Source organism: Branchiostoma belcheri, unplaced genomic scaffold (genome assembly GCF_001625305.1).
Source record: "Branchiostoma belcheri isolate BF01 breed outbred unplaced genomic scaffold, Haploidv18h27 scaffold124, whole genome shotgun sequence".
Taxonomy (NCBI): domain Eukaryota; kingdom Metazoa; phylum Chordata; class Leptocardii; order Amphioxiformes; family Branchiostomatidae; genus Branchiostoma; species Branchiostoma belcheri.
In genome coordinates, this window is record NW_017802647.1 from 200333 (window position 1) to 225934 (window position 25602).

Below are 25602 nucleotides of genomic sequence, written 5' to 3' on the forward strand. Positions count from 1 at the left end.
TCCATACCAATGGTAAGTATACAGAACAATGCACTAACACTAGTGACAGGTAGGGTTAAGGCAGTACTTACACTGATCAGGTTATGTGCATATTCCTGCTCTTTTGACACAAACTGGTACATGTCGGTGGCCAGAGCATCCTGAAATCATAGAGGACAAGATAATTAATAAGCATTTATCAAATTTGAAAATTTGCAGACAGATCACAAATTTCATCAATGTGTATTTCTAAATGCATAGTTATCAGCAAGTTTTTCTTAAAAAGCTGCTTTTTCAGAACCGTGTATAGAAATGATAATAAATACTAATGAACTATGACTGCATGTATGAAACCTTATGCAGTATGGTTACTCTAATTGCCAAAGAAATGTTTGTAAACTTCACCCGACAGAGGTTCATTCGGCTCTGTGCATCGTCCATCTCATCCTTCAGGGACTCTGCCCTTGGCCATGGCGGCGGCCTGGTTACCTCCTGTGTTGGAGCTCCTGATGGCAGAGTGGTACCTGCTCCTGGCTGAGTCCATGTCCAGGACTAACTTAGCTAACCTCTTTCTCTGGGTCTGGATAGCAGGAATGTCCACCTGTATGGGGCAGGGGAGGGGGGCATGTTTAACATATCAGAAAAAGTTGGAAAATTCTTGGAAAGTATTACTGGTAAGTGTCGTTGTGAGCGTCATTATTGTGAATGTCATTATTGTAAATTTCTCTTGGATTTTGTACCATGCATTTTCCCACTCACTTTCATAAGGCAAAAGGCACATATACATGTAGGAGGAAACTGAAGACAGGAAATTCATTCACTTCCTTCATGCCTGCAGGGAGACTATTGCATGGAGACTATACCCCCAATTTGACCTTACTACATCAGTATGCAGTTACTGTAACACTATTTCTCCCCTTCTCTTCCTGGTACTGCATAAAAATGCATGGACACACAAGCAAACACACATAGAGACACAGACACACCAAAAACAATATTATACCTTCAGAAGAACATTCATCAAGACCCCTTACCTCCTGGAGAGTTGTGAGTGGTGTCATGACTGTTTTCTCCACTTCCATCTCGTAGTTGGTGAGATCCTTTGCGAGGTTTCCCTGTCCTTCCCCACACAACTGGAACAATGTCCTGAATACACAGGGAAGCATGGCAGTTAGATGACAGAAACGTCTCATTAAAACTTAATATCATCGATATCTAACAACTTAAATGTGCAATGTTACCCAATATGTAATGTCAACTACAACTCTGATTGTAATCATAATCATACAGTATTACTATGACTTTATTGTTGGCACCGTTCTTATTTTAGTATATTATTTATAATGTATAACCTGTGTTTAACAATCTCTTACTATCAGAAGATGACTAAGCCTATCCTGTTACTGTTAGAAACCATATATGATGTAGTCAGGCTAAGATGTTATATAATGATAGAACAGGAAGGTCTACATACCCCAGTAGTGTGTCATCCCCCATCAGGGCACAGGACTCTAACATGCTCTGTGATAGTGCTGACTGAGGAAGCTTTTTCTGTAAATTAGAACAGAATATATTAGACATATCAGAATTGTTATAGTATACATACATGTTAACTCTTCCAATGTCTTGTAATAACTTTGAATGCATGAAAGACAAGTGAAACCCACATTTCAAAGAAAATAGAAACACATGCAATAGATACTACAAAGTACTACTAGTACATATTCTAACTTCACACTCTTTGGTACCTTTCTGAAATGCTGTCCCATAGAAAGAGTACAGATTAAGTAGTTCATGGAAAGAAACCTAGGAAGAAGGTTGGAGAACACAGAAGAAGGTGCAAGAAAATAGCCACAAAGACACAAGAAAACAAAGAGAAAATTGTTTGCATCATAATGATGACAACAAAAACATGACAGAATCAAAAGTAGGGAACAGATTTACGTATAATATATTTACATACAAATGACTTGTTTAAATACAGATCTAGTACAATCGACAATTATAATGCACTGGTAGAGATCCTCTGTCAATAGAAACACCGATTAAGATCTCTGTCGTAAGTCTACAAAACTTAAGACTATCAAAAAAGATAGCAGGAGGGACAGAACTAAGTTCTCACCATACGCTTGTCTAGGTTGTCCCCCCCACCCTGTTGGCAGGCTGACAGTTTCTTGGTGACATTGTGGGTGGCAAGCTTTACATTGTCTATCTTCTTCTCAATCTGTGAAGAAAAAGTAGCAATGGTAATATGAACCACTATATACACACATATAAGCTAAGGCCCAACATTTTCTGTACTAGCATTTAAAACACTTTGTATATGACATGTACATGTATGAGAATACTGGTAACTGGTCCTATGTGTGGGGGAGGGGGTGACATTATTATGGTGTAACAGACATACGCTTCACCAACATGTAAACTTATCAACGCTCAAATTATTTTCTGCAAAAAAAAAACAGTGTTATTCATTATCATAATATCAAAATCACTATAACACAAAAGAAACAAATCAACAGCTGTTCGAGTTTTATGGCTTGAGACATTCTCAGCATTAAACTTTCTATACTCAATTTCTTCTGTGTTTTTCTTTTGTCAATGAGCCATAAAAGAAAAGAAAAGTGTGGTTTGCACTACAAAGACACTGAATGCTTGGTAAACTTCCCCTTCCTCCCACCGAATGAAAGCAAGAACATAAATCTAAAGTTTCACCATTCAGCTGGGTCTACATGCAGAAGTTCCTGAAGTTCAGTGGGCTGAAGAATTCTTTGTAGCTTTTCTAAGAAAAGCATTCAGGTCACCCTTCCCTTTAGATCAATGTCAGGGTACTATGATACCAATGAATACAGTCAGCCTACAGTTACCACCTTTTCAGACCAGAAAAATACTAGGAGAGCACAAGTACATGTACATGTACAATACATGCCTGGGCTCAAATTCAAAATACTTTTTATTCTGCATATCTGCACCATTCTGAATTTAGGAAGTATGGATCATACTAAAAACTGTTCAGAAACCATTGCCATTATTTGTTTTCTGTGCCATAGGTAGTAAGTTGGTAACAGTCATGATCAACATAGCAAATGAAAATTCACATATACCTACATGTAAGACATCAGAAATACCTGCAAAGCTCCAACTTTACCAGCACTAACCTGCATATGCAGGTGGTATTTCGAGCCCTATATATTGGTAATTTTTGTTCATCAAAGATAAGCAAAATTGAAATGACAAAAAGACTGAGGTTGGTTGGAACACTGCACTCTAAGCATTAAATTTAAAATTGCCCAATTCATCACAATGGCTACAGAAAAGGTCCATACAGCTGTCAGATGTGTGTAAACAGTTAACATCAGAATTACATGACGTCCCTCAAGTATTTGTTTTATATGGACAGTTTGTTTGTTAAACAGGTGTGTCAGGCTAGGTGGGACACAACAATGACTCAATACCCAGGACAGTTTTATACTATAACAGTCACCACAAATACAGACACAAATTGGTATGTAAAAACTGTACATATTTACATTACAGTCACAATTTTCATCTTTTACCAAAAAAAATTCTGTAAATATTCCAGATGGTATAAATATTCCATAAGTTCTTCTATTTCAATGATAATGTGTCCATATCTTAAATCCCCTACTTCTTAGACCGACTCGTCCTATGTACAAAAATGGTTTTCAAAAGCCCGTAAGAGAAGTTCAGAGACTCCCAACTTGATACAAAAAGCTGATGCCAAGATCTCATCTATCACAAGCACTTTCACAATTACACCCGCCCCCCCTACAGTGGTCCCCACTTGATGCCTTTTCTTCACGCAAAGGGGTTCCTTGACCTGAAGAAAATCTATGTCCAGTGGGTCAAAGTTCACAGAGCTTGGCTTTCTCCGTGAGCACCCTTGTATATACTCCCCATCCACAAATCCACACAGCTGTAACTACTTGAAACCACTTCTTACTCTGAAGTCAAGTGGTGATTACCAGTACTGGCTTTCTCAAGAAAGGCCTCTCACACCCAACTAACCCTGAAATCACAAATGGTTTAAAGCTTCCGATCACGTTTTATAGGCAACTGCAGTAAGTATACTAGTAACTAGACTGTGCTTGTAGCTGCAGCTCTCAAACAACTGAAAATTGAAGTGATTATGCATGTAAATTCAGGGAGAGACAGTCTTTTTGTCCAAAAAGTTTTAAGAAAAATAGTTACCATCTTTACCCAATATACAGTTATTGTATGTTCCCATAATAGTTGGATTATGACTGACAGATGAATACATTTAGTGAATTCTGAATTGACCTTGAACTTTGAACATCCCTTGGACTTTATTCTGAAAAAACAAAACAGCTAGTGTGTTACGCCAAAAGGCGGTTATACCGGCTATACAGATACAGAAGACTCAGGGATACATATTAAACATAACAGTTTCCAATTTCTGGTGGTTGGTTTGATTTGACTTTGTCAAATGCACAACAACATGGCTAAACATGCCTGCATAATCACATTGAACATGTGGTAATATCTTTCACCACATTCTTGTAATCACTGATCATCTCCATATGACATCTTGCATATCCCAACATACATAACATAATTATACATTTCACGACAAGTTAATCTCACACAGAAATCTTAAGAGTACAAAATTTCATAAATTTCTTCTTCAGGCATAGTACTTTCCTGCTTTCAAAATGTTTACATGCAAACATTAGTCAAAGAATCATCTGTGACAGTTGATGTTCTTTACAATACATGTACTCTCACCTCTCGAATAAAAGTACCCCCTGGAATAAAAGTACCCCCCGGACAAATCTTCAAAATGTAATAAAAGTACCCTCCGGAATAAAAGTACCCCCCGGAAAATTTTAAAAATTGACATGTAAGCAACGTCTATGCTCCAAAAATGTGTTCTCATGGTGTATATATGTGTGCGTCTATATGACCTTGTCACTTGCAACTATTGACAGGTCCTGAATAAACATACCCCCTTGAATATGATTACCCCAACAAATCTTCGAAACCTAATAAATATACCCCCAAAATAAATGTGCCCCCTGGAAAATTATCAAAGTCAACAGCCCGTATTCTTACAGGTTTTTGAGGAGTACATGTATATGCATACATCACTTGCAGTGTAATATATATTACACTGTCATACATCAATATGACTTCTCTGCATTCATACAATTTGTTGTTGATCATTGCATTGCATCAGCAGGGACAGTAATATGTGAAGTTTTGAAATAAGAGTAGATTTTTTACAGCTTGGTAACTATCAGTAAGATTTCATTTAGAGCTCATGAAGTTGAACATATGCTTAACATATGCTCTATACAAATTGTGATACTAGTTTGTAAAAGCCATGTGCAAAAGAATTTATAATCATCTACAAGTATTTACTTAAACATAATTATTTCTTTTTTTATCTTTCCCAAATTTCCATTTATGCATTGCATATTTCTCTTTTTACCAAAGTAAATGATCAATGCTACATCCTAATCACAGTTCAAATGGCAACATTGTAACACATTGCATTTCACAACGGTCCAGAGTCAAGGGTTTTATGTTACCCTGCTACGCTTTGAAGTGTTTCCAGTGAGATATGCAAATGAGTAGAGGCGGGGCTTCAAGTTTAGAACTCAGTTCTTAGAAAAAACTGAGACATTCTTTTTGAAGGGGGGACACTTTTTGCAAAATATTTCTCTGTGAAAGTTCATACATTAGACTGCAATTATACTCCTATTTTTGGTCTTTTACATGATAATTAGCTTTGTTAATTGCAAATTGCTTATGTCTATTTTTGAGAAAGAGTTTTATCTGTAATTATAAAGAATATAAATAATTGCCCCCCCACACACAAAAAGTGAGCTCTGCCGACCGTGAGAAACTACATGTTTACGTATTTCACTGCATGAGAATTGGACTTTTTCCAGCGCTAAATTTTCATATTTGTGGTAGGATTTTCGACTTTTTGAGAGTATCACATGTTGTAAGTGCTAGAATACATTGTTTGTGGTATTATTTTAACATAGTCCCAAGAAAAAGATCGTTCTGAGCAAGGAGTTTTGAGTGAGATGTGTGTGCATGTTGCGTGAAAAATGTTGCAAATTTCGCCAATTTTTCTTTACATAACGCCCGTTATAGTTCATATTTTCTACACAATATGTGTTCCCAAATATAATTTACATGTAAAAGGGAGGTAATATGTTCTTAGACTTGCCGTGATTTTGAAAACTTCGTAAACGTACCGTGCAAAACAGAACGTACCGGGACATAATTTTTCTGTCGGCTGGGCCGGGAGAAGCGTTTTTTTTTTTTTGTCATTTTACATTCAGGACCGCAAATTTTCCCGGAACTTTTCCGATTATGAAAAAAGAAATAAACGTACCGTCTAAAATAAGAATGTACCGGGTGGATTTTGAGGCGAAAAAAAATAAACGTACCGGTACGTTTAATAGAGAGCTGAGAGTATACATGTTTGACAGTCAGGTTTAATTGTGCAGTTCTAAAACATAAAGATAAGCAATCTGCATACCAGGACCAGATGTTTCAGGAAATCAAGGATCATGAATAATGTCTATCGTATTGTTGTGTCTGCGTGACTTGCATGACTGGTTGTCTAAAAGTAAAACAACCCACAGGCACTGCGCGCAGTACAGGGATAGAAATACAACCTGCATCAGTTCAGGTTTGGTTTATTGGTCAAACAGCACCTGTGCAATTGCAGTCTTTATATTATTGCACTGAATTGATGCAGGGTTTATAATTGGTGGTTTACAATCCCATAAGAATTAATCAAACAAATAAGGTAAGTTACATAATGCAGGTTAATGCAGGTAAAATTGGAGCTGTGCAGATATGTGATGTCTAGCACTAACAGTACCTACATCTAACTCACAAGTTAGTTACCGGTGGTATTTCTTTGTTTCCTAAACTTCACATACATGTAGTTTACAGAAATTGTTGCATTCTAAATCCCAGGGATCTCCCCAGAAATTTAGGACAGAATGGAGGAGGGTGCGAAATATCGGTAAATTTGACCAAAGAACCCTGGAAAAGGGTGTAAAAACACTAGTTTTGAAATTTAACAGGGTGGAGCTGAGATAAGGACTGGGTGGAGGAGCTCCACTGCTCCATTGTTTAGGGAGGTCCCTGAATCCTGATGTAGAATAGAATTAGATAACATATAGAAATAAATAGAAACTATTAGAACTAGATCTTAAATTGGTGCCAGGGATCTTAAAAACACTTTCCTTTTTTTGATGGACTAAAAAGAAGATCAGGCAGATATGAGGTCTATGTGGTGCAAGTCTATAAAACTTTAACTACATTGTACCTGGTAATTAAACAATGGCATTTTGAGCCCTGCAATGTGTAGGATAAACAACTTGTAACCTCATGGTCTTGCATACAAAGATTTCTTGAAAATAACCGGTTAAGCATTTACTGGTTGACTGCATGTAGGACAAGTACTGCACATGTATTACAAACACAGGTCACACCTGTCTTATATACACATGCATAGGACAGGTGTGCCCTGTGTTTGTGCATGGTGCCACTTGTCAACTCTGATAGAAGTCTTATGACTTGAGAAGTGCATGATGGCATGTAAACCACTGTTCACCCCAAGGCAAAAAACTAGCTAGTGTTACATAATTATCTCTTCTTGTCAGGGGCTGATTTGGCCTCCTACCAAAGAAATTTCTAGGGGCCTGACCAGCAGATGGGTTGCTAGAACATGTGTGATGAAGTCAAACTAACTAAAAGTTTGCATGTTTTTGGTCAACACAGATACAGTGAAAACTGGCCAAGAAGACCACAAAAATATGTGGACAGGTGGTCAGTAGACAGTATAGATAGGATCAAAGAGAAAAATTATATAAGAGACTACCAAAAAGCGTTCATATTGTCCAGGTGGTCCTTATGTACGGATGGTCACTTGTATATGTATGTTTGACAGTAGATATCAGTGGTATCATGATAGTAAGACTTAGATAGCAGGGTGAGACTAAGTGTGGGTGGATAAGGAATCTGTATGTGGGATGCAGAATTTGCCAACAGACAAGGGACTACTGAGTCTTCCCACACCATATCGTCAGAGCAATTTTTTACTCTTCTGTCATGACATTATGTCTCAGAAATGTCTCAAGGTTTCATCCAATTTTCATCACAAGACCTGACCATGTCGGTTTCAGTTGGAAATTTCATGTTTCTGGCTGTAAAAAAAGTTGACACTCTGATATTTCTTGCAACAATCAACAACAAATACTTCATCATGATTCTTCAAAAAGTCTTTCTAAAAAAACATTGGTCATTTGCTTTTTGTCATGTTGATAACAGTATGACATACAATGTACATGTAAATAGCAATAACTGTAATAAAAATGATGACAAATATATGGTCGTCAAGTCAACTCCTATTGACTCACCTGTAGCAGTTCATCACTGAGAACTTCTGTTTTTTCCGCTCTGAAACAAACAACAAGAATCATGAGGACATTTATAAGACAACATTAATCAGATGAAATACCAGCAAAGCGTGCTGTTTCCTGTATTACATATCTGTCTGGTCTGCCTCTGATGTCATTTCCTGTTTCACCTGTTTTAGCTAGGCTAAACAAAACTCCATGTTTTCATCATCTAAATCAGCACCATTAACAGTAATACCAAGCAGCATTGTTGTGTGTGTCTGTGTAAAACACAATTACAATGTTTTGGTAGATCAGAAAGACTTCACATTGCAACGATTCTGGGAACGTAACATGAATGTAATACTACAGTATTACTATTTTTACATGCTGACCACAGCTACAAATGAATTTCTCTTGTGCGATCATTTCAACTTGCATGCTACAAATTACAATGCACAAATTCAAGAGGAAGTGCAAGGCTTATATTTGGCCTTGTTACTCCGTCAATCCATGTGATGACATCATACATTTTTAGAGTCTTTGATCCCTAATCAAATTACAGCCATTTCCCTGTCCATAATAAGATTGATCCAATCAAATCAGCCGCAGCCTCCTGATGAATTATTTCATTCCAGTGCTGTTACCACAGCCTTTCAAGGGCAATACCACCTTGAATTAATATTTGACAGTTGCTGGCAGAAAAACTCCAACCCCACAAATTATGCCCCTTTGTAACATGAGTGTTAACATAACCCTAAGCCTTTCATGTCATATTCTCATAATCAACTGTAATTGTGTTGTGGACTGTTCCATTTCAAAATCTCCTGAGGGGACATGAGGAACGTCCATCTCCATTTGAGTTTGATTGAAATTTCCCAATATGATAAATTGTTCCTGACTCATCCATCTTTTCAATAAAAGATTCTTTAATATTGCCCCTCAGTAGACCATTTGAATGGAACGGCAAAGAACAACAAACTGCCCATTCATTAGAAAAATGGTCAGATTTGAAAACAAAACAAACATTTCCTCTTCTGTAAATTCATGCAATATGACAAGCCAAGTAAGATGAAAATCAGAAATACCAGTATGGTAGAAATGCTGGCTTCAAGTTTAAACAAGCAGGACCTTCCAAATGTCAAATATAAAGGAACAGTTTCAGTTTCAGATGTTGACAATGACACAGTTCTGAGTTGTCAATGTTTGCTGTATAATGACATACATCAAGAATGAATAAAAGCTAAGAATGTGTGTAACAAAATCTTATGTGACTGAATTTTTTTAAAGACTGTTCTGTATCAAGATTAAATCCCACACTTCAGGTCATGTGAGGTCACCTTACATTCTGTATTGGGCTGGGCTGTGACTTGTCCTGTGCTAAATGAGTTACGCACACTGTCCCAATGGCCAGTTCCATGGGCGAGCTCGAACAAGTCCGATATTATTAGAAAAACAAACTATTTTAAAGCCTTTAGAATGTCCCAAAATGTTGACAATGCTGACTATCATGGTTACTGGTATGTCATGTGTGTGAGTCACCTGAAAAACATTGTGTTACTATTTTCAGCTGTCTCAATTAGGAGCTTTGTGCTGCAAAATTATGCCAGTTGAAACTACATGTATCATACTAGCAAACTTTGATTTCTGTGAGAAAGTTACATTTCATTTTCACCGTTTGTGTATCAACTGTTTATTCATTAACCCGTTTAAATAAACCTGTTGTTCCATTGACAGTTTATATATTGGTACCTGGTAAATTTGGAGGCTTTGCCTTTGGTAAAATGAAGCACACGGTGGCGTGCAAGTGTGGTTTGCTGGTCAAACATTTTTGCCAGTGAACCGTTTGCACAGATGCAGCCGTCACATCAAGTAGTGACCTTGTTGGGGCAAACCACACAGATATGTAAATACTGTACACAGAAGAAAACAGTACAGCACACAGATAGGGTGCCGAACTTCGGACTGAGTTAGGCCGCCCTGCCCTCCCATCTACAGCATATTTACACCACGATTACGACTCTATGTCTTTACAGAACACTACAAATTCTGCTTTTCGTTACAGAAATTCTATGGAGGGAGGGCTGGGAAAGCAGGAAGGTTGATCGGATTAATTAGAAAGGTTTCGGTGACATATATCATCAGCATAAGCTGTCCACCCACCTCCCAACTGTTTGGTTGGCGAGTTGCTTCACGCGAAGAAATTGCTTCTTCATGGCGGCTCACTCTCGCATAGCACGGGACTCAAACAACAGCAGGCAGCCGGGGACAGGCAGTCCCTGGTCCGATGCACCGGAAAGGCCGAATGTATCCTGAATTGGAGGCAGGATCTGAGCTAACATGAGCCGAACAGCTTCCCGTAAAACTTCCTCTCTTGGCAAAATGAACATGGGCGTACTCCGCGCGAGGGAGGCTGGGAAATATCAATCAGCTGACCAGAGGACCGAATCCGGTTTCATAAAGGAGCTTTTCATTGGCTCGACTGTTGTCAACAGACCAATCACAACTCTCCTTATGAAAAAGGGTATGTCGTAACCAATATGGCGGCGGTGGAACAACTTTTTGCGAAGACCTGCAGTATTTTGACGTTTTAAAGAAGTAGAGAGCTTGTAATTGCAGGTTTGGGGGTTTAGGTTGAAGGATGTAGAAGGATGTCGACCGCCGGAGTCGATGACAGTGCTGTAATCGCCACGAATGATGACGCAGCGAGCTGCAAAAGGTGACGTAGTCTGCTGGAACAAGGGTGGGAGTGGGAGGGGCGGTCGGAACTAGAACTTGTTTGTTGTTTTCTCTCTTGTTGTTATTTACAGAAAAGACACGGAGAGATTGTATACGATGGCAAATTCTCCCATAGTGTCAATCCGGTGAACTGACGTTGCTTCCAATAATAGACAATGATTTTGAATCCTTTGTAGCAGATGATAATTTGATTTATGATATACTATATGCGATGTACTAATAACAAATGGTCAAAAGTTTTACAAGGAAATTCTATGCAAATGTGCTGTCATTTTGGCATTAACAAGGCTGATTGACACCTGTCCAGGTTTGCAGTTCAGCAGGGTTATTGGAAGGACCCCTACATCCAACACCTGGTCAGACCAGGTGAAAGGAAAGCACCTGAAATCAACAGAGGTGGGTGAATTTTATCATTACACTTTACAGGTGTGCATTCTTCAGTGATCATGACTACTGGTACTCAAACCTTTATTGTATAGCATTGCTAAACAACATTGAATTTGTGACATATTTCTTTTAGAGAGATATCAGTATATTCTTTGCATGCTGTGAAAACCAAGTATTTTTTTTGACAAGGGAGGTTGTTTTAAACATAGTAGAAAAGTTGTCACATAAATAAAGAAACTAGCCAGACATAATTACACGTAGGCTTCAGTTAAGAGGTGTTCTAATGACTTTGTTTCCTACCCAGGATACTATGCAAGAACCCAGGGTGTGCGCCAGCTGCTAGACCAGTTTCTGCGACTGACCAGGTGTGAGTGTCAGGTGGTCAGTCTGGGCGCAGGCTTTGAGACAACCTACTGGAGACTTAAGGTAGGTACAGACTGACCAGGTGTGAGTGTCAGGTGGTCAGTCTGGGCGCAGGGTTTGAGACAACCTACAGGAGACTTAAGGTAGGTACAGGACTGACCAGGTGTGAGTGTCAGGTGGTCAGTCTGGGGGCAGGGTTTGAGACAACCTACTGGAGACTTAGGCCGTGTCTATACGGAATCACCCAAACCGCGATTCGGGTAACTCACATTCCTCACATCTGGTCCACGTGCCACACACACCTGTGAAACCGTGTCCGGACACAATACGCTTGAGCTACATTTATTGCTGTTTGATGATAACACGCAAGGTGGCGTGTTATTAATGTCAGAGGTCAACGACCTGCTTGCTGATGCCCCCCTCCCATCGTATCTCGGCCGAATGCCGACGTGGCCCCGCCAGAGGCGGTGAAACTCGCCCTAGAACGGACACATTATTTGACCATTACTGCTCTTTAAGTTGCTGCCACGTAAAAGTTGGTATTGCATATAAAAAAAGAAATATCACCCCGTAATCCATGACCAGGCGAAGTTACATTGAAATCACATTGCGTTCAGACGCAAATCGCGATGCGGGGAAACCGATTCAAAACCACCTCTAGAAGTGGCTTGGGATCGAGGCGCTTTCAATGTGATTTCGGGGCGTTCACATGGAGCCACTTGAAACCGGCTTCGGGGTAAACCACATGTAAACCGCCTTGGGTGATTCCGTATAGACACGGCCTTAAGGTAGGTACATAACTGACCAGGTGTGAGTGTCAGGTGGTCAGTCTGGGCGCAGGGTTTGAGACAACCTACAAATTTGTATCAGTTATGTGGAAAGGTCAATTTAGGGGAAGGCCAATAAAGTTAATGAAGAAAGGAGGGTTAACAAGAAGTAGGGATGAAAATAAAATAATAGAAAAATGCAAAATCTACTGAGCATTTATACTGTTACCTCTTTTAGGATGAGGGGCTACTTCCAAGAGGTTACTTTGAAGTTGACTTCCCAGCTGTAACATCCAGAAAGTGCCATTATATCAGGTGAGGTATTTTGCAAACATTCTAGTTTCAACTAGTTCCATCCAACCTTGTAAATGTTTTGAAATTATCATTGATGCATTTTGTATCTGTGTATAGTTTTGGCAAGTTTGGTTGTGACTAATGTAAATTTCCAATGTTTTTATAACTATTATGTACATCTATGTGTACAGTGTTCTTAGAAAGAGGAAGCTCAAAATACCGTAATTGAATGCAAACTACTTTGTTAGAAAACAATACCACTAATACTAATGTGTTTGAAAAATAAGAAGTGATTCCACATGACTTCCCTTTTTATATAAAGAATTCTGTTTGGTAATTCTTTTCATGATTTACGCACATGTATGCCATTGTTTGGTCAATAACATTGAAGTGTTTCATTTATAACAACAAGTTCTGGTTTCTTGTATGAGTGCTTTTGAAAAACTGAACAACCAAGACTGATATGGGGAACTTTTTGCTGTTTCTGTAGTGCTGTATTGAGTTTTAACCTTTAGCATGCTAATGTAGCTGTCTGGTACCAAATTTATATTGGTTATGGGGTTAGGCAGCAGAGAGAAGGTTAATACAGGGTAGGAAGGGTGCTAGAGTATATAGTTGGGGGAATTGAAGCACTGGGTTTAGCTAGTGAAATGATACACTGACATTTACCTTAGTAACTTGCTATCCAGAAATATGTTTTTGAGATGTAGACTATAACATTATTTTGATAAAACAGTAACAAATCACCGTTAAATATTAACCATAAAATGTTGCAATGACATTTTAATTGCTAAGTCATCAATTGCCACTTGGTTTACATGCTTTCTAATCTCAGTAAGATTAGTTTCCAGTTTTGTGACCTCTGATGATCTTCTTTTACAGAAGCCGTCCACCTTTGTCCAAGCCACTCACAGAGGGGGGTGGTCAGCTGCAGATAGGTGACAGTTATTTGACAGTTCTTTGCCACCAGACTACACTATTTCAGTTATTTTTTTTATATCTGTATATTTTTAGAGCCATAGTTCATGAGAGGAAAAGTACCAAAAATGATAGAAATAAACTGAAACTTTGATTTCACAGAAGGGGGAACTCTTCACTGCTCACAGTATCACATCCTCAGTGGAGACCTCAGGAACACAGAGGAACTTGATGCTTCTCTTACCACATCAGGAATAGACAAAAGGTCGGTAGTTGGACGGCAAAATACATTTTGTACTAGTATAGGAAGTAAAAGTGGTCAGGAATGGGCAAGAAGCTTGATATTTTGGGAACAGTTTGTTTGAAATAAATCAGTTGATCTGGTGTCTTCTTACATTCTAAGTTTTATTGTACATTCAAGGCATTATATGATGACAACTGAATGAAGACTAGTGAATGTTAATAGAACATTGATATTCTACGGAGCCGATTGTAATTTCCCTCTGCAGTTCTATCAAAGATTGCAAGGTGGTGCTCATGAGCTGCCACTCTTCAAAGTTCGTATTCATCAATGGTTGGCACACGTTTTCTTTTGTGTAGGTCACAAATACTTGAATATAGTGTTAATATTGGTATTACATATCCAAGGCCTGATTTTTGGACTGAGGGAAACAAAACTTTGCTCAAGCAGGCTTTTAGATCAACCATATTTTTTGCACTTCTTTGAAAGGCAAACAACCAAACATAGACAATAATAGAATTTCTTTGACTTTTAATGATATTTTGGCATTCTCCACAGCTTGCCAACACTGTTCATGACAGAGTGTGTTCTGGTGTATCTAACACCGGAGCAGTCCTCCAAGCTGGTGAGATGGGCTGCTGACAACTTCCCCACCGCCATGTTCGTTAACTACGAGCAGGTGAGTGGGCTACCCTGGGTAGGAGCTGTCTGTCGGAAGGTACTCTGGGCAGGAGATCTCCTTGAGACCTTGATGACTGCATTGCAGTTTTCATATGCCAGGGGGCATTAGTGTGCAAGGCTCTACCCTAAAATGAAATAAAGCAAAGGAGATTGCCATTTAGTAACTGATCTAATCTCTACAGACCAAAACTGAGCCCACTGTGCTTGCGTGGATTACTATTGCCCTTTGCCCAAAGTTTTTAAGAAATAAAAATTAATTGATGTTCTTTATGTAGAGCAGCAGGAATGAGGAATGGCCATCATGGTTGATTCCCCTCTACAAAAAAGACACAGGAAAGAAGTAAGAGGCCTTGCAGTTTTCTTCTCACCAAAGAAATAATATTTCTACGTAGGAGCCAAATGTTTGGTTCTGCCTAGTACAGGATTTTCAGATGAATGTTGTTTTCTACATGATGGTGTGATAGTAGACTCTGGTATTGCGTCAGAGTAAGACATTAATGCTTTACAGGAGGGCCTCTATCTATGTCATCAAATAAGTGGTAAAAACTGTCAAAGCTCAACCTAAAATCTAAAAGCATAATGGACCATGCACTTAGCATGGGCACACAAGTATAGCAGCCCGATTGGCAGATTGTTTTTTTAGTACCAAAGATGTTAGAAAAACCTCCTTGCTAGTACTAAGAACATGCACCTTATTTGCCATGCAGGCAGAAACATTTTTATGCCATAATCATAGTATCATCATGATAGTAATTTTGGATGCATGTATGCTACAATGTAGTGAGTGAATGACATTTAGTCACTCTGTCTCCAAGAAATCTGTCCTGAAAAGATTTAGTGGTGACAAGTCAGGTTCTGTACAATTATAGTTGCACCAGCAGATCAGTAGGAAAGAAAGATACATGTACTAGTATGTGCATCTATATGTACCTTCTCAGTGATCATAATTGTAAGCAAGGAAAAACAAAATGCCAGTTGTGTGTGTAAGCCTAGTACAGTGTACCGGTATACATGTAGGGTGTTTTACCAGTATTAGGTAAACTTCTCTTGCAAGTTATTTACCCTATTGTGGCCAATTATTAATTTTTAATATCTAACCCAGGGAATCGTGAATCATACTTGATTCATCCCAGCAATTAGATATCAATTCAGCCACTCTTGAAGACTTCAGCTTTAAGAACCAGTTAATGCTGTCTTAATGAGGCCATAACTTGCGATGTGAAGTGCTTGCAAGAACTGACATTGATTTCATGTTTGAATGCAGACCTTAGGTGAACTTTTCATGCAAGTTATTCCCCTATTGTGGCTTGTATTCGATTTTTTATTTTAGTATCAAATATCTAACTCCCTTCACCTTGTCCCATCTATTTATAACCCCATGGCCAGTAGGTATAAATACTTAATAGAGAACTTAAAACATGTAACATCATGTACATGTGAGGTAGAAATTAAATCAGAGAGTTAATATGAGCATGATCACTTTGAGAAGAACATAAAAAGATTTTCTGCTTACCTTCCCAATGATATGTTTCACATTGAGTAATCCCAAATGTCCCATGGTATCAAAGTTCACGTTGGCACCATCTTTAATAACTACATGCAAAGCCTCATGACTTTGCTTTTAATGATCAAATGACCAGAATGACTTCTATCAATAGCTCACATTATTATGCTGTCCAAGTACATTAGTCTCTAAGGCCAGTTTTTTTTCTAAGAACTGAATAGCAAGTTCAGTAAAGAATGTTCTATGATCTTTTGTTTATCACTCTGAATTCTTGAAGTTTAATTTTTTTTTCTCATTGATTGTAGGTGAACATGAAGGACAAGTTTGGGCAAGTCATGATCGAGAACTTGAAGGTGAGAGAAATTGATCTTTGTTTTGTACAGAGTTATTTGAAAGGTCGACAGGTACAGTACTGGACTACTAGTAACTTGGAAAGCAGTGGCTCTGAACCCAAGTATTATATTAGATAAGACTGAGATACACTGATTTCATATGTCAGTGTAGACAGTAGAGATAATTGCAATCTGATAACCTTGGTATCTGGTAGAGTTGCAAAACTGTCGACTAGAGATGGCAATCAGGATGCTAGGAATGTGTTACGTTGGTCTCCTATATATAAATCCTGAATTTCAAGTTAATCCATGAATCTCAAGTGACATAGACCAAAGTTGAAAAGTTGTCTGACTGCCTCATGACAGAATAGCCACAGAAAAACATGAGGATGTCTACTGTAAGAATTGCTGATTTGACCAGATAGCTATCTCAACCCTAGGAAGACATCTAGTTTTTTCTCTACTTTTGCATTACCAAAGATGAGTTTTACTTGCTTTTGTTCAGTAACAAAAAAAATTGGACACCCCCTAAAAAAATCCTGCCTAAAAGCCTGATCATGAATCAGATGTACACTTGGTTCATCCCTGCAATTAGATATCAATTCAGCCACTCTTGAGAACTTCAAGTTAAATTGAAGAACAAGTTTAATGCAATCTTAACAAGGCCATTACAGGCAAACTAGCGAGGCTCTTGTCAAATGAAGAGTTTTTTCTCTACTTTTGCATTGACAAAGAGTTTTTTTTTTGCTTTTGTTCAGTGAATCGTGAACCAGATGTACACTTGGTTTATCCCTGCAATTAGATATCAGTTCAGCCACTCATGAAGACTTTCAATTGAAGAACCAGTTTAATGCAATCTTAACAAGGCCATTACAGGCAAACTAGCGAGGCTCTTGTCAAATGAAGATAATGGTCCAAGATCTGACATTGATGTAGTCTTATCAAGGCTACTGTAAATGTATTTAACTTCCTGGTGGTTTTTATTTTGTAGTTTGGAGGAAAAATGAGATTTTCGCGGTGTTTGAAGATTGCCCTTGAAATTATCCTGTAGAAGAGCCATAAAACATATATTTGTGGTGTATACATATTTCAGGGTCACTGCAAAAACTGCAAAAAAGTTGCTGCGAAAGTTTCTTTATTTACAGTATCTTATTAATAAGATTAGATGTTTTTCTCATGGATGGGGAGTAGGCCGACAGTGTAAGTCTAATTCTGGCGGAGCTCCAGATGTGCAGGGAAGGTTCTGGAGTGGCTCAAGGGCTCGTAAAGTTTCACATGGCTTCCAACATGCACAGCTGGCACATCATAAAAACACAGTTGAAGGACACTTTAAATCTCTCTGATGGATTCACATGGAGAATCTGTTCACCTGCAATTTGATATGAAAATCCTCACATCACGCTGCGTGGGACATGTACATGTGATAGTCAGCTCAGGCTAGGATTGTGTTTCTTCTCTGCCTGTAGTTATCTTTTCTTTTAAGACTTCACCACTATATACACATATACCTGCTGGGCATTTTGGCATTCTTATCTGTAGTTGACACCAGTGTTTTAGCCAACCTGGTGAGATGTTTTCCCATCATCTCAATTTTGTTTGACGCAACATCACATCACACTGAGGCATCACACTGCTCCCCTGCAAAATTTTCACAACTAGACCCCCTGAATTGCTATTTCCCACATTTAATGGGCAAATTTCATAGATAGACTAAACTTAGTTGAATGACCTCTCTCCCCATATCTTTACACATCAATTTTTGTCCATCAAAGGTGGAGAATTGCTGAAAATTTTTGTCTGTCATGGCTGAAACATTGGTCATTGCCATATAAACTATGTCTACATGTAGGGGCATTCAATATATATTTATATTATTGTCCGAATGTCTACATTGCCAGAAATCGTTGAAAAATTGTGCTCAAGTTGTAAATAAACAACATTGATGATGTTTCAAGTGATTTAGTCAACTTTCTACTGCACAAAAATACACGTACCAGCTCATTTTCACATGTCACATATTGAGCCCTGTGACTTTATTATCATTGATGTTCGCAGTTTTCGAATGCCAAACCACGAACTCAGGCACTTATTCACACATTTCAACAACAAGCTCTTGGAATCCTTTTCAAGAGCATCTACACATGTAGGACTCCTTCATTTCAAGTACTATCTTATTGCAAAAGGCAGGAGAGTCTCTGTAATGTGGTGCTGTTGCACATGTAGTTGTTGAGGGGTCAACAACAGGATCTGATGGTCAGGAATCCAGGATGCTTTTCTGATGAAGGGCCATTACAGGGGCATTAACATTTTTTTTTTATCGAAATGAAATATTTTGATCCAAAAATGTTGATGTGATTGTCATATACTTCCACTTTTCAACATATTTCTGCTAGCACATTTCTGACCTGGCACTAAAATAGCCAACGTGAGGCTTACTTATTTTGTGGCACCACCACAAAAACACCTAACTGACAGCTGAGTATGGTGTAATATTTTTGCACCTCCACTTCCTGAATGACACTAATGGAGTAGGGTTGATTCAGCTTATACTTTGTAAAGAAAAGACCAGAAAATTGACTTTTGTATCATACTAATCCATGGAGGTAACTATGTGATTTTTGTACCTCCATGCCTAATCTAATAATGTTACATAATGCAGCTTTAAGCCCGAGTGACTTGATTCTATAAGGCACCTCACACTGGAAAAAATTTGCTTGGATTTTGGAATGTAAATGATCATCAATGATTGAACACACAGCAATTCAATGTGGAATAACAAACGATAAGGTATGTTATTTTAAACATTACTACAACCTTAAATGATTCATAAACTCATATGGCCTTATCATCACATGTTTGCCATGTGAGTTTCTGGTGACGCACATGCAAATAATATCAGTGCAACTGAGTTAATATCAGGTAATGATATCAATCAATTTTTTTTCAGGACCTTGTATCAAAAGCTATTTTTGTGGAAGATTGCATTAACTCATTATTTCATGTTTTCAGGTCCTTTTATACAATACAAATACATGCTAACTTCATTATCAAGTCTTTGATTAAAATCATATTTTTCTACACTTGGTACCTATCAAATTTCCTGGGTCTATGATATAGGATTCCCGCCATCTCAGAGTCCAGAAAAAACATACACCAGTAGTTATATAAACTATACAAATAGTAATATAAAATATATATTAGTTATATAAATTTTGTAATGGATCCATGTCTGTCCTAAATTAAGTGTTATTTGATATAGAAAATTTTACAGTCTAGGGAAAATGAACATTTACTTTTAATCCAATTTTAACATCATTTTCCCCCAAAATTGGGGGTTAGACATCCTTGCACCAAGTGCAAGTACTTTTTTGAAGCAAGATTTTTACGGCTGGATGCTCATGTTTTTTTAAATCCAATTTTAACATCACTTTTCCCAAAAACAGGGGTTAGACATCCTTGCACCAAGTGCAAGACTTTTTTTGAAGCAAGATTTTTACAGCTGGATGCCCTTCCTAACACCAACCCAAACCCTATTGTAGGGCCCAGGATCCCTCTAACTGAGGGGGAAAATGCATGTTAAGTGCCTTTCCCAAGGGCACTTAATCTTCACTTTGGCAGCAAGTACAGGGGGTTGAAAGACAAATGATTTAATGACAGTGAATGATACATAAAAGAAACATGAAAAAATTATCAGCAATCTTTTTAATCCTGAAAACCAATTCATGTATTTTTTTTCATTATCCTGTTTGCATGCACACGCATTCCATTTAAAAGATAATCTAGGCTGAAGCACATGTTAACATCTCAAAGAATGAATTTTCAACTTTCAATGGGTGTAGTTCAAACAGATTTGTCACTCTTATCACCCAATGGTTTAATTAAGTCAGTCCCAAGGGTGCCCCAAATGCCTGTAATCTTTATTAGTGTTGATGTTTTTGCATTGTGTATCTTAATGCTTTGATTTTAATTTTCCTACCATGATCATTACATTAATATGAGATAACAGCACATTAAAAAAAGATTTAATAATAGACAAATCTTTTTTTAATGTGCTGTTATCTCATATTAATGTAATGATCATGGTAGGAAAATTAAAATCAAAGCACGCATTTGTGGCCATTAGTACAGTATTCACTCATTATGAAGTTGCTTGTTGAATGAAGAAAAGCATAACGCTAATGGTGAGAAGTGATGACATGTTGTTTTGTTCCATTTACATGACATGTTCTGTCAGGGTAACATCACCAGATGAGATGTTGTGGTCATTACAGCACTGGGAAAACATCATTTTTCTTCCTACAGCAAAATAGAACCGGTATTTTCAAACGGTGAACTTATCTGTCAGTTGCAGCCTTTCCTGTCTCTGCCATCAACAATGTACCATCATCTGACTTTGCCAGACATACCTCATTAATCATGTCATCGTATCAATCCTCAAGACCCATAAGAAGTCTATCTAGCTTTTAACACTGAGCCCTCCGTGCCAAAACATCTAAGTTTTAGTGAGACACAAACTCTAATGGTGTCAGAGTACCTCTTTAAAATGCAGAGCCATTTTAGATTTGTAGAGCTACCTGGCACTTAGGAACATCTTTTCTCTTTCAAAACGGTGACGTGACTGTTAAAAGAGTGGCAGCACTTTATAGTCCCTCCATTAAAACGTAAGAAAACATGCCAGTTGAAGTTGAAGAGGGGCTAGCTTAAGTGCAATGACCATCATTGTCTACGTCATCATTTCTATAGTTACTGTACATTATATCAGACAGGTTCTACACTCCCAGTCAGAAACAGGAAGCACTGCACTGTGGTTATCGATTTCTTGGTGTTTTTTTCATCTCTCTTTGCATTCTCATTTCCCAAAAAAATTATGGTACTTAGTACTTGTTTTAATGGCCACAAGTTACATGATTGTACATTAATTTAGTTCCTTTTTGCAGATTTTTACAGAATTGCACTGGAGCAAAATTCACAGTCATGTCATTTACCTTAATCCAACTGAAAAGATTAAGACAAATTCAAGAACCAAGAATTTAAACTGGTGTGCCCCAAAGAATCACAAGATGAATTGAGATCTTAGCCTGGGTACTTTTCTCAGATGTTGAATGTTTTATTCTTCTGCAGACTAGACATTGTCACCTAGCTGGGGTGGATCTCTGTGCTGATGCTGAATCTCAGGTGAGAACAGGTTTCTTCAGCATGTCGGCAAAACAATAAGGTAGACATCAGAAATACCTGCACAGCTCCAATTTTACCTGTACTTACATGTACCTGCAGTATATGGGTGGTATTCAAGCTCTGCAGACACTCACTCACTCACTCACTCACTCACTCACTCACTCACTCACTCACTCACTCACTCACTCACTCACTCAATAATCTTTTAGATTAACCTACTGTAGCTCCCACACAAACATGTTACATGGACAAAAACAAAACAAAGTTTCACAGGCTCTTTTACTAGTCCATGCCAATGTATTACACATTAACCGTGCCATCCCCCCGCCTTGCAGAAGCAGCGTTTTTTGTCAGTGGGATGGGAGGGAGCAGAACTGCTGGACATGTGGACAGTGTACCACAGTCTTCCCCAGCAGGATGTACAGAGGTAAGAAACTGTAAAGGCAGAAACTTTTCCAGTAGTATTATTTTCAGTGACCTCTCCACCTCAAATCACAGCGTCTGATCTCCCCATGGTATTACTCATACATGACTAACTACAGAATTAATTCAAACACAAATTTAAAACACCTCCCTGTCCCGCCTATTGCAAGGTACAACCCCCTTAAGACTAAATGAATTAAATTTTACAGTATCCAGATTTTTACAAGAAATTCTGTCACCCATAGCTTTAAAAATTTGAGATACTTTGGACATTTTATGTCACACTCACAGACACAGTTAAATTATGTACTGCCATTGTTCATTTCCAATTTGGCCCAACTTTTGATTGATGATAAGTAGGTATCCATTCGATGAAAAAGACATCTATTTGTCTGATTCAAATGCATGCCTTGTTCTTTGTAGTTATCACACTGAAGTTAAGGATTTGTGAAATTACACAATCGAAAGACATTCTTTTGGCAGTGAACACTCCCACAAAAATTGCACAATGCAGAAGGGAAAAAAACACTTTTTGAGTCAGTACTTTAATGTCTTCAAGCAGCAATCTTTAAGGACATCAACAGTTACCTTAAAGCACCTTTACGGACCTTGGCAGTTACCTTACAACACCTTAGTTTGAGGACAACGACAGTTACCTTAAAGCACCTCTGGACCATGATGGAAGCTTCAGAGTCTTAATAGCATTTTCTTTCCTATCAAAATGGATGATGGAGATGAATTGGGCATAAGACTCCACGGGAAAGTCAATTACTTAGCGATTGGTTCAGGATTAAAGCACAAGTGAGAGATATGTTCAGAGCTTATGGTTGTGCCAGAATCACGGACATGTCTGCTAGCTGCAAGCAAGCAATAAGTCTACCACCTTATCGGGCTTATATATCAGACTAATGGTTGAAAATAGCCATTTAGGACAAATGTAGGGATGTCTTGGAAGATAGTAACTGCTGATTGTCATTACATTCAAGTACATTTTCAGACACTGTAATTTGGTAGCTTATGCAACAGTATATAATTAAAGCAGATTAGAATCTTCTAGAATTTGAAAATAAATGCCCGGTTTCTTCCGGTGAAGGACCTTTTCTTTCCAGTCATTTAGCACAAATTGAAGAAAAAAAGTCTTATTTTACAAACTAATGCAAATGATTTGGATAGAAAAACTACTCTATAAGAAGTACATGTAGTTTTTGTAGTAAATTGTCAATATGCCAGGGCTTGGATCCTGTATTCTTTTTATAGGAAAACCTTATTTTTCGAACTTGTGCACACACAGAGTATTTGAAAATTTGGTTTTCACAGAATGATAGATTTCTAATGATGTGCAATTGGCATGACAAAGAAGTCATTAGGAGTAAACCTTGTTAATGTTTCTGTGTTAAGTACATGTGACAGTAAGTGAATCTGGTCAGTGAAAGAGAAAATCTTGCTAACTCTGTACCTAATAAAATAGATAGATGACGTGGTAAAGTCAAAATGGGGTAAATCAAATGTAGTGTGCCACATTCAAATGAAAAAAAAATAGACCTGCCAGCTACTGTATGTAGATCTTGAAATATATGTCATAATGCTTATAAATGGAAACATTTTGGATGGTGGGGCAATCTACATTTGACTAAAAATATTTCTATCATGGAAGTCTATCATAACATCAGATCAACAGTAATCATAGGCCACCCAGGGGACCAAAGTAAAGTGGTCTTCTTGGACAGGTTGCTTGATGCTAGTGCCAATGAAAAGTGTGGAATAAACATAGGGACTGGGAAAAGTTGGTTGTTATGACCAAATGAAGGACTCGAAATTAAAGGTGGTCCAGTGGCCACTGTCTACAAAAATTTAGGCTGGGGCAACTTAAAAGACACTTTGGGACCTTTTTGGGACGATGGGAAAATAATGAACATCAGAATGTCAGCCCTTGGATCTGGAAAAGTCCCCCTAACTTTAATCTCTACTCTGCAATTCTAGTGGACCTGGAAGTGAACATACGCAAAATAAAGTTGACTTCAAGTTGAAGTATACTTCCCAAAAAACAGGTTGGGACAGTTCATCCTCACTTCGGGACAATTGAAATCTATTCTTGGGACAGTGCTGGAACAATAGGAAGAAAAGTTAATTTAGAGGCCTGCAAGTGGCCAACTGGAAAAGGTCTTGACTGTATTTTCAACTTGGAATTGCCTGTTCCAGAATAGAGCGGCTGGAGTTCCTGGATGAGGTGGAACTCCTACAGCAGCTCCTGCAGCATTACTGTATCACATGGGCCTGGAAGGACCCTCGGGGACTCGGCTTGGCCAGCCTTGGGTTCGGACAACCGTCTCCGGCTCTCCGCTGATGTAACAACTTACTAACAAGCCTGGGCTTCAATGTCCAACCTTGACTTTGGGTAACCTTCCTTTCTGACATAACTGGGTTGCAAAATTCACTAAAATTTAAATGTACAGGACTAGGTTTCAATGTCCAACCTTCACCGTGGGCAACCTTAAGTTTCCAATATGACTTGGTTTGAAAATTCTCTACATGTATGTGAAAGGCCTGGGCTTCAGTGTCCATCCTTGACTCTGGGCAACCTTCCTTTCCAATGTGACTGGGTTGAAAAATTCACTATGTGAAAGACCTGGGCTTCAATGTCCAACCTTGACTTTGGGCAACCTACTTTTCTGACGTGATTGGTTGCAGATTGAGCCATGTCAAATTTTGCTTTCAATTTTCTATATGATGTATATTGTGTTTATGAAATGTTTTAACCAGCAAAAAGGCTGTTATGCCTGTGAATGTCAGTGATTATTGTGTAAATACATTATTTTGTATCTCTTAAGCTTTGTGTTACAAGAAGAATCCCTTGGAGACTTGTCTTGTTAAAGTGTTGGTCCCAGACTTGATTTTCTTAAGTCACAGCAGATGGCATGTAGCTTTGCCATTTGGAATCTCTGTCTTGGAAAAGTTCTTGTTGATTTGTTTGTGACTTGTTAATTAGAGGTTGCTGCTAATAGTAAATGTTTACCGTCTGATGTACATTGTACAGTGTCATTGTTTTTATTACATATTAATCACTAAAATGTAGACCTTAACCTTATACAAGGAAGATTTACTTATGATAGGGTTCGAAAAGACAAAATATGTGTGTGTGTGCATGCGTGCGTCTGTGTGTGTGTGTGTGCGCACATGTGCACTTTTGTAGGACCAAACAGTACCAGTATGATATAAATGTCAACAAAACTAAAAAAAGTGAAAAAGATTAATCCTAAACACTGTGTGTGTTCTTGATTTGACTTGTTTATTCTTTGTTCATGCAAAGAGCCTGACCAGGCCCAGGTTTTGAAATGTGATATAACATACATAGCTAGTATAGGTGCACTTCTAAAGCTGAAAAAGCAAT

At 38.2% G+C, this 25602-nt stretch overlaps 2 protein-coding genes across 2 annotated transcripts in view; one reads left to right on the forward strand and one right to left on the reverse strand.

The window, feature by feature from the left end:
* Nucleotides 1-10802, reverse strand: part of LOC109463298 (rho GTPase-activating protein 44-like) — a 25266-nt gene extending 14464 nt beyond the window's left edge. Inside the window, 8 exon segments of the mRNA XM_019760045.1 lie at nucleotides 8-140; nucleotides 385-441; nucleotides 443-580; nucleotides 1014-1125; nucleotides 1454-1530; nucleotides 2102-2203; nucleotides 8412-8451; nucleotides 10554-10802. Coding sequence (XP_019615604.1) covers nucleotides 8-140; nucleotides 385-441; nucleotides 443-580; nucleotides 1014-1125; nucleotides 1454-1530; nucleotides 2102-2203; nucleotides 8412-8451; nucleotides 10554-10606 — 712 coding nt within the window. The 5' untranslated portion in view covers nucleotides 10607-10802.
* A 91-nt stretch (nucleotides 10803-10893) lies between these two features.
* Nucleotides 10894-25234, forward strand: LOC109463296 (leucine carboxyl methyltransferase 1-like). Its single transcript, XM_019760042.1, has 11 exons — nucleotides 10894-11109; nucleotides 11437-11525; nucleotides 11821-11942; nucleotides 12885-12961; nucleotides 13823-13878; nucleotides 14021-14123; nucleotides 14658-14778; nucleotides 16590-16637; nucleotides 21738-21791; nucleotides 22127-22218; nucleotides 24414-25234. The coding sequence occupies exons 1-11, from the start codon at nucleotides 11042-11044 to the stop codon at nucleotides 24556-24558; spliced, it is 975 nt and encodes a 324-aa protein (XP_019615601.1). The 5' UTR covers nucleotides 10894-11041; the 3' UTR covers nucleotides 24559-25234.
* Nucleotides 25235-25602: the final 368 nt, after the last annotated feature.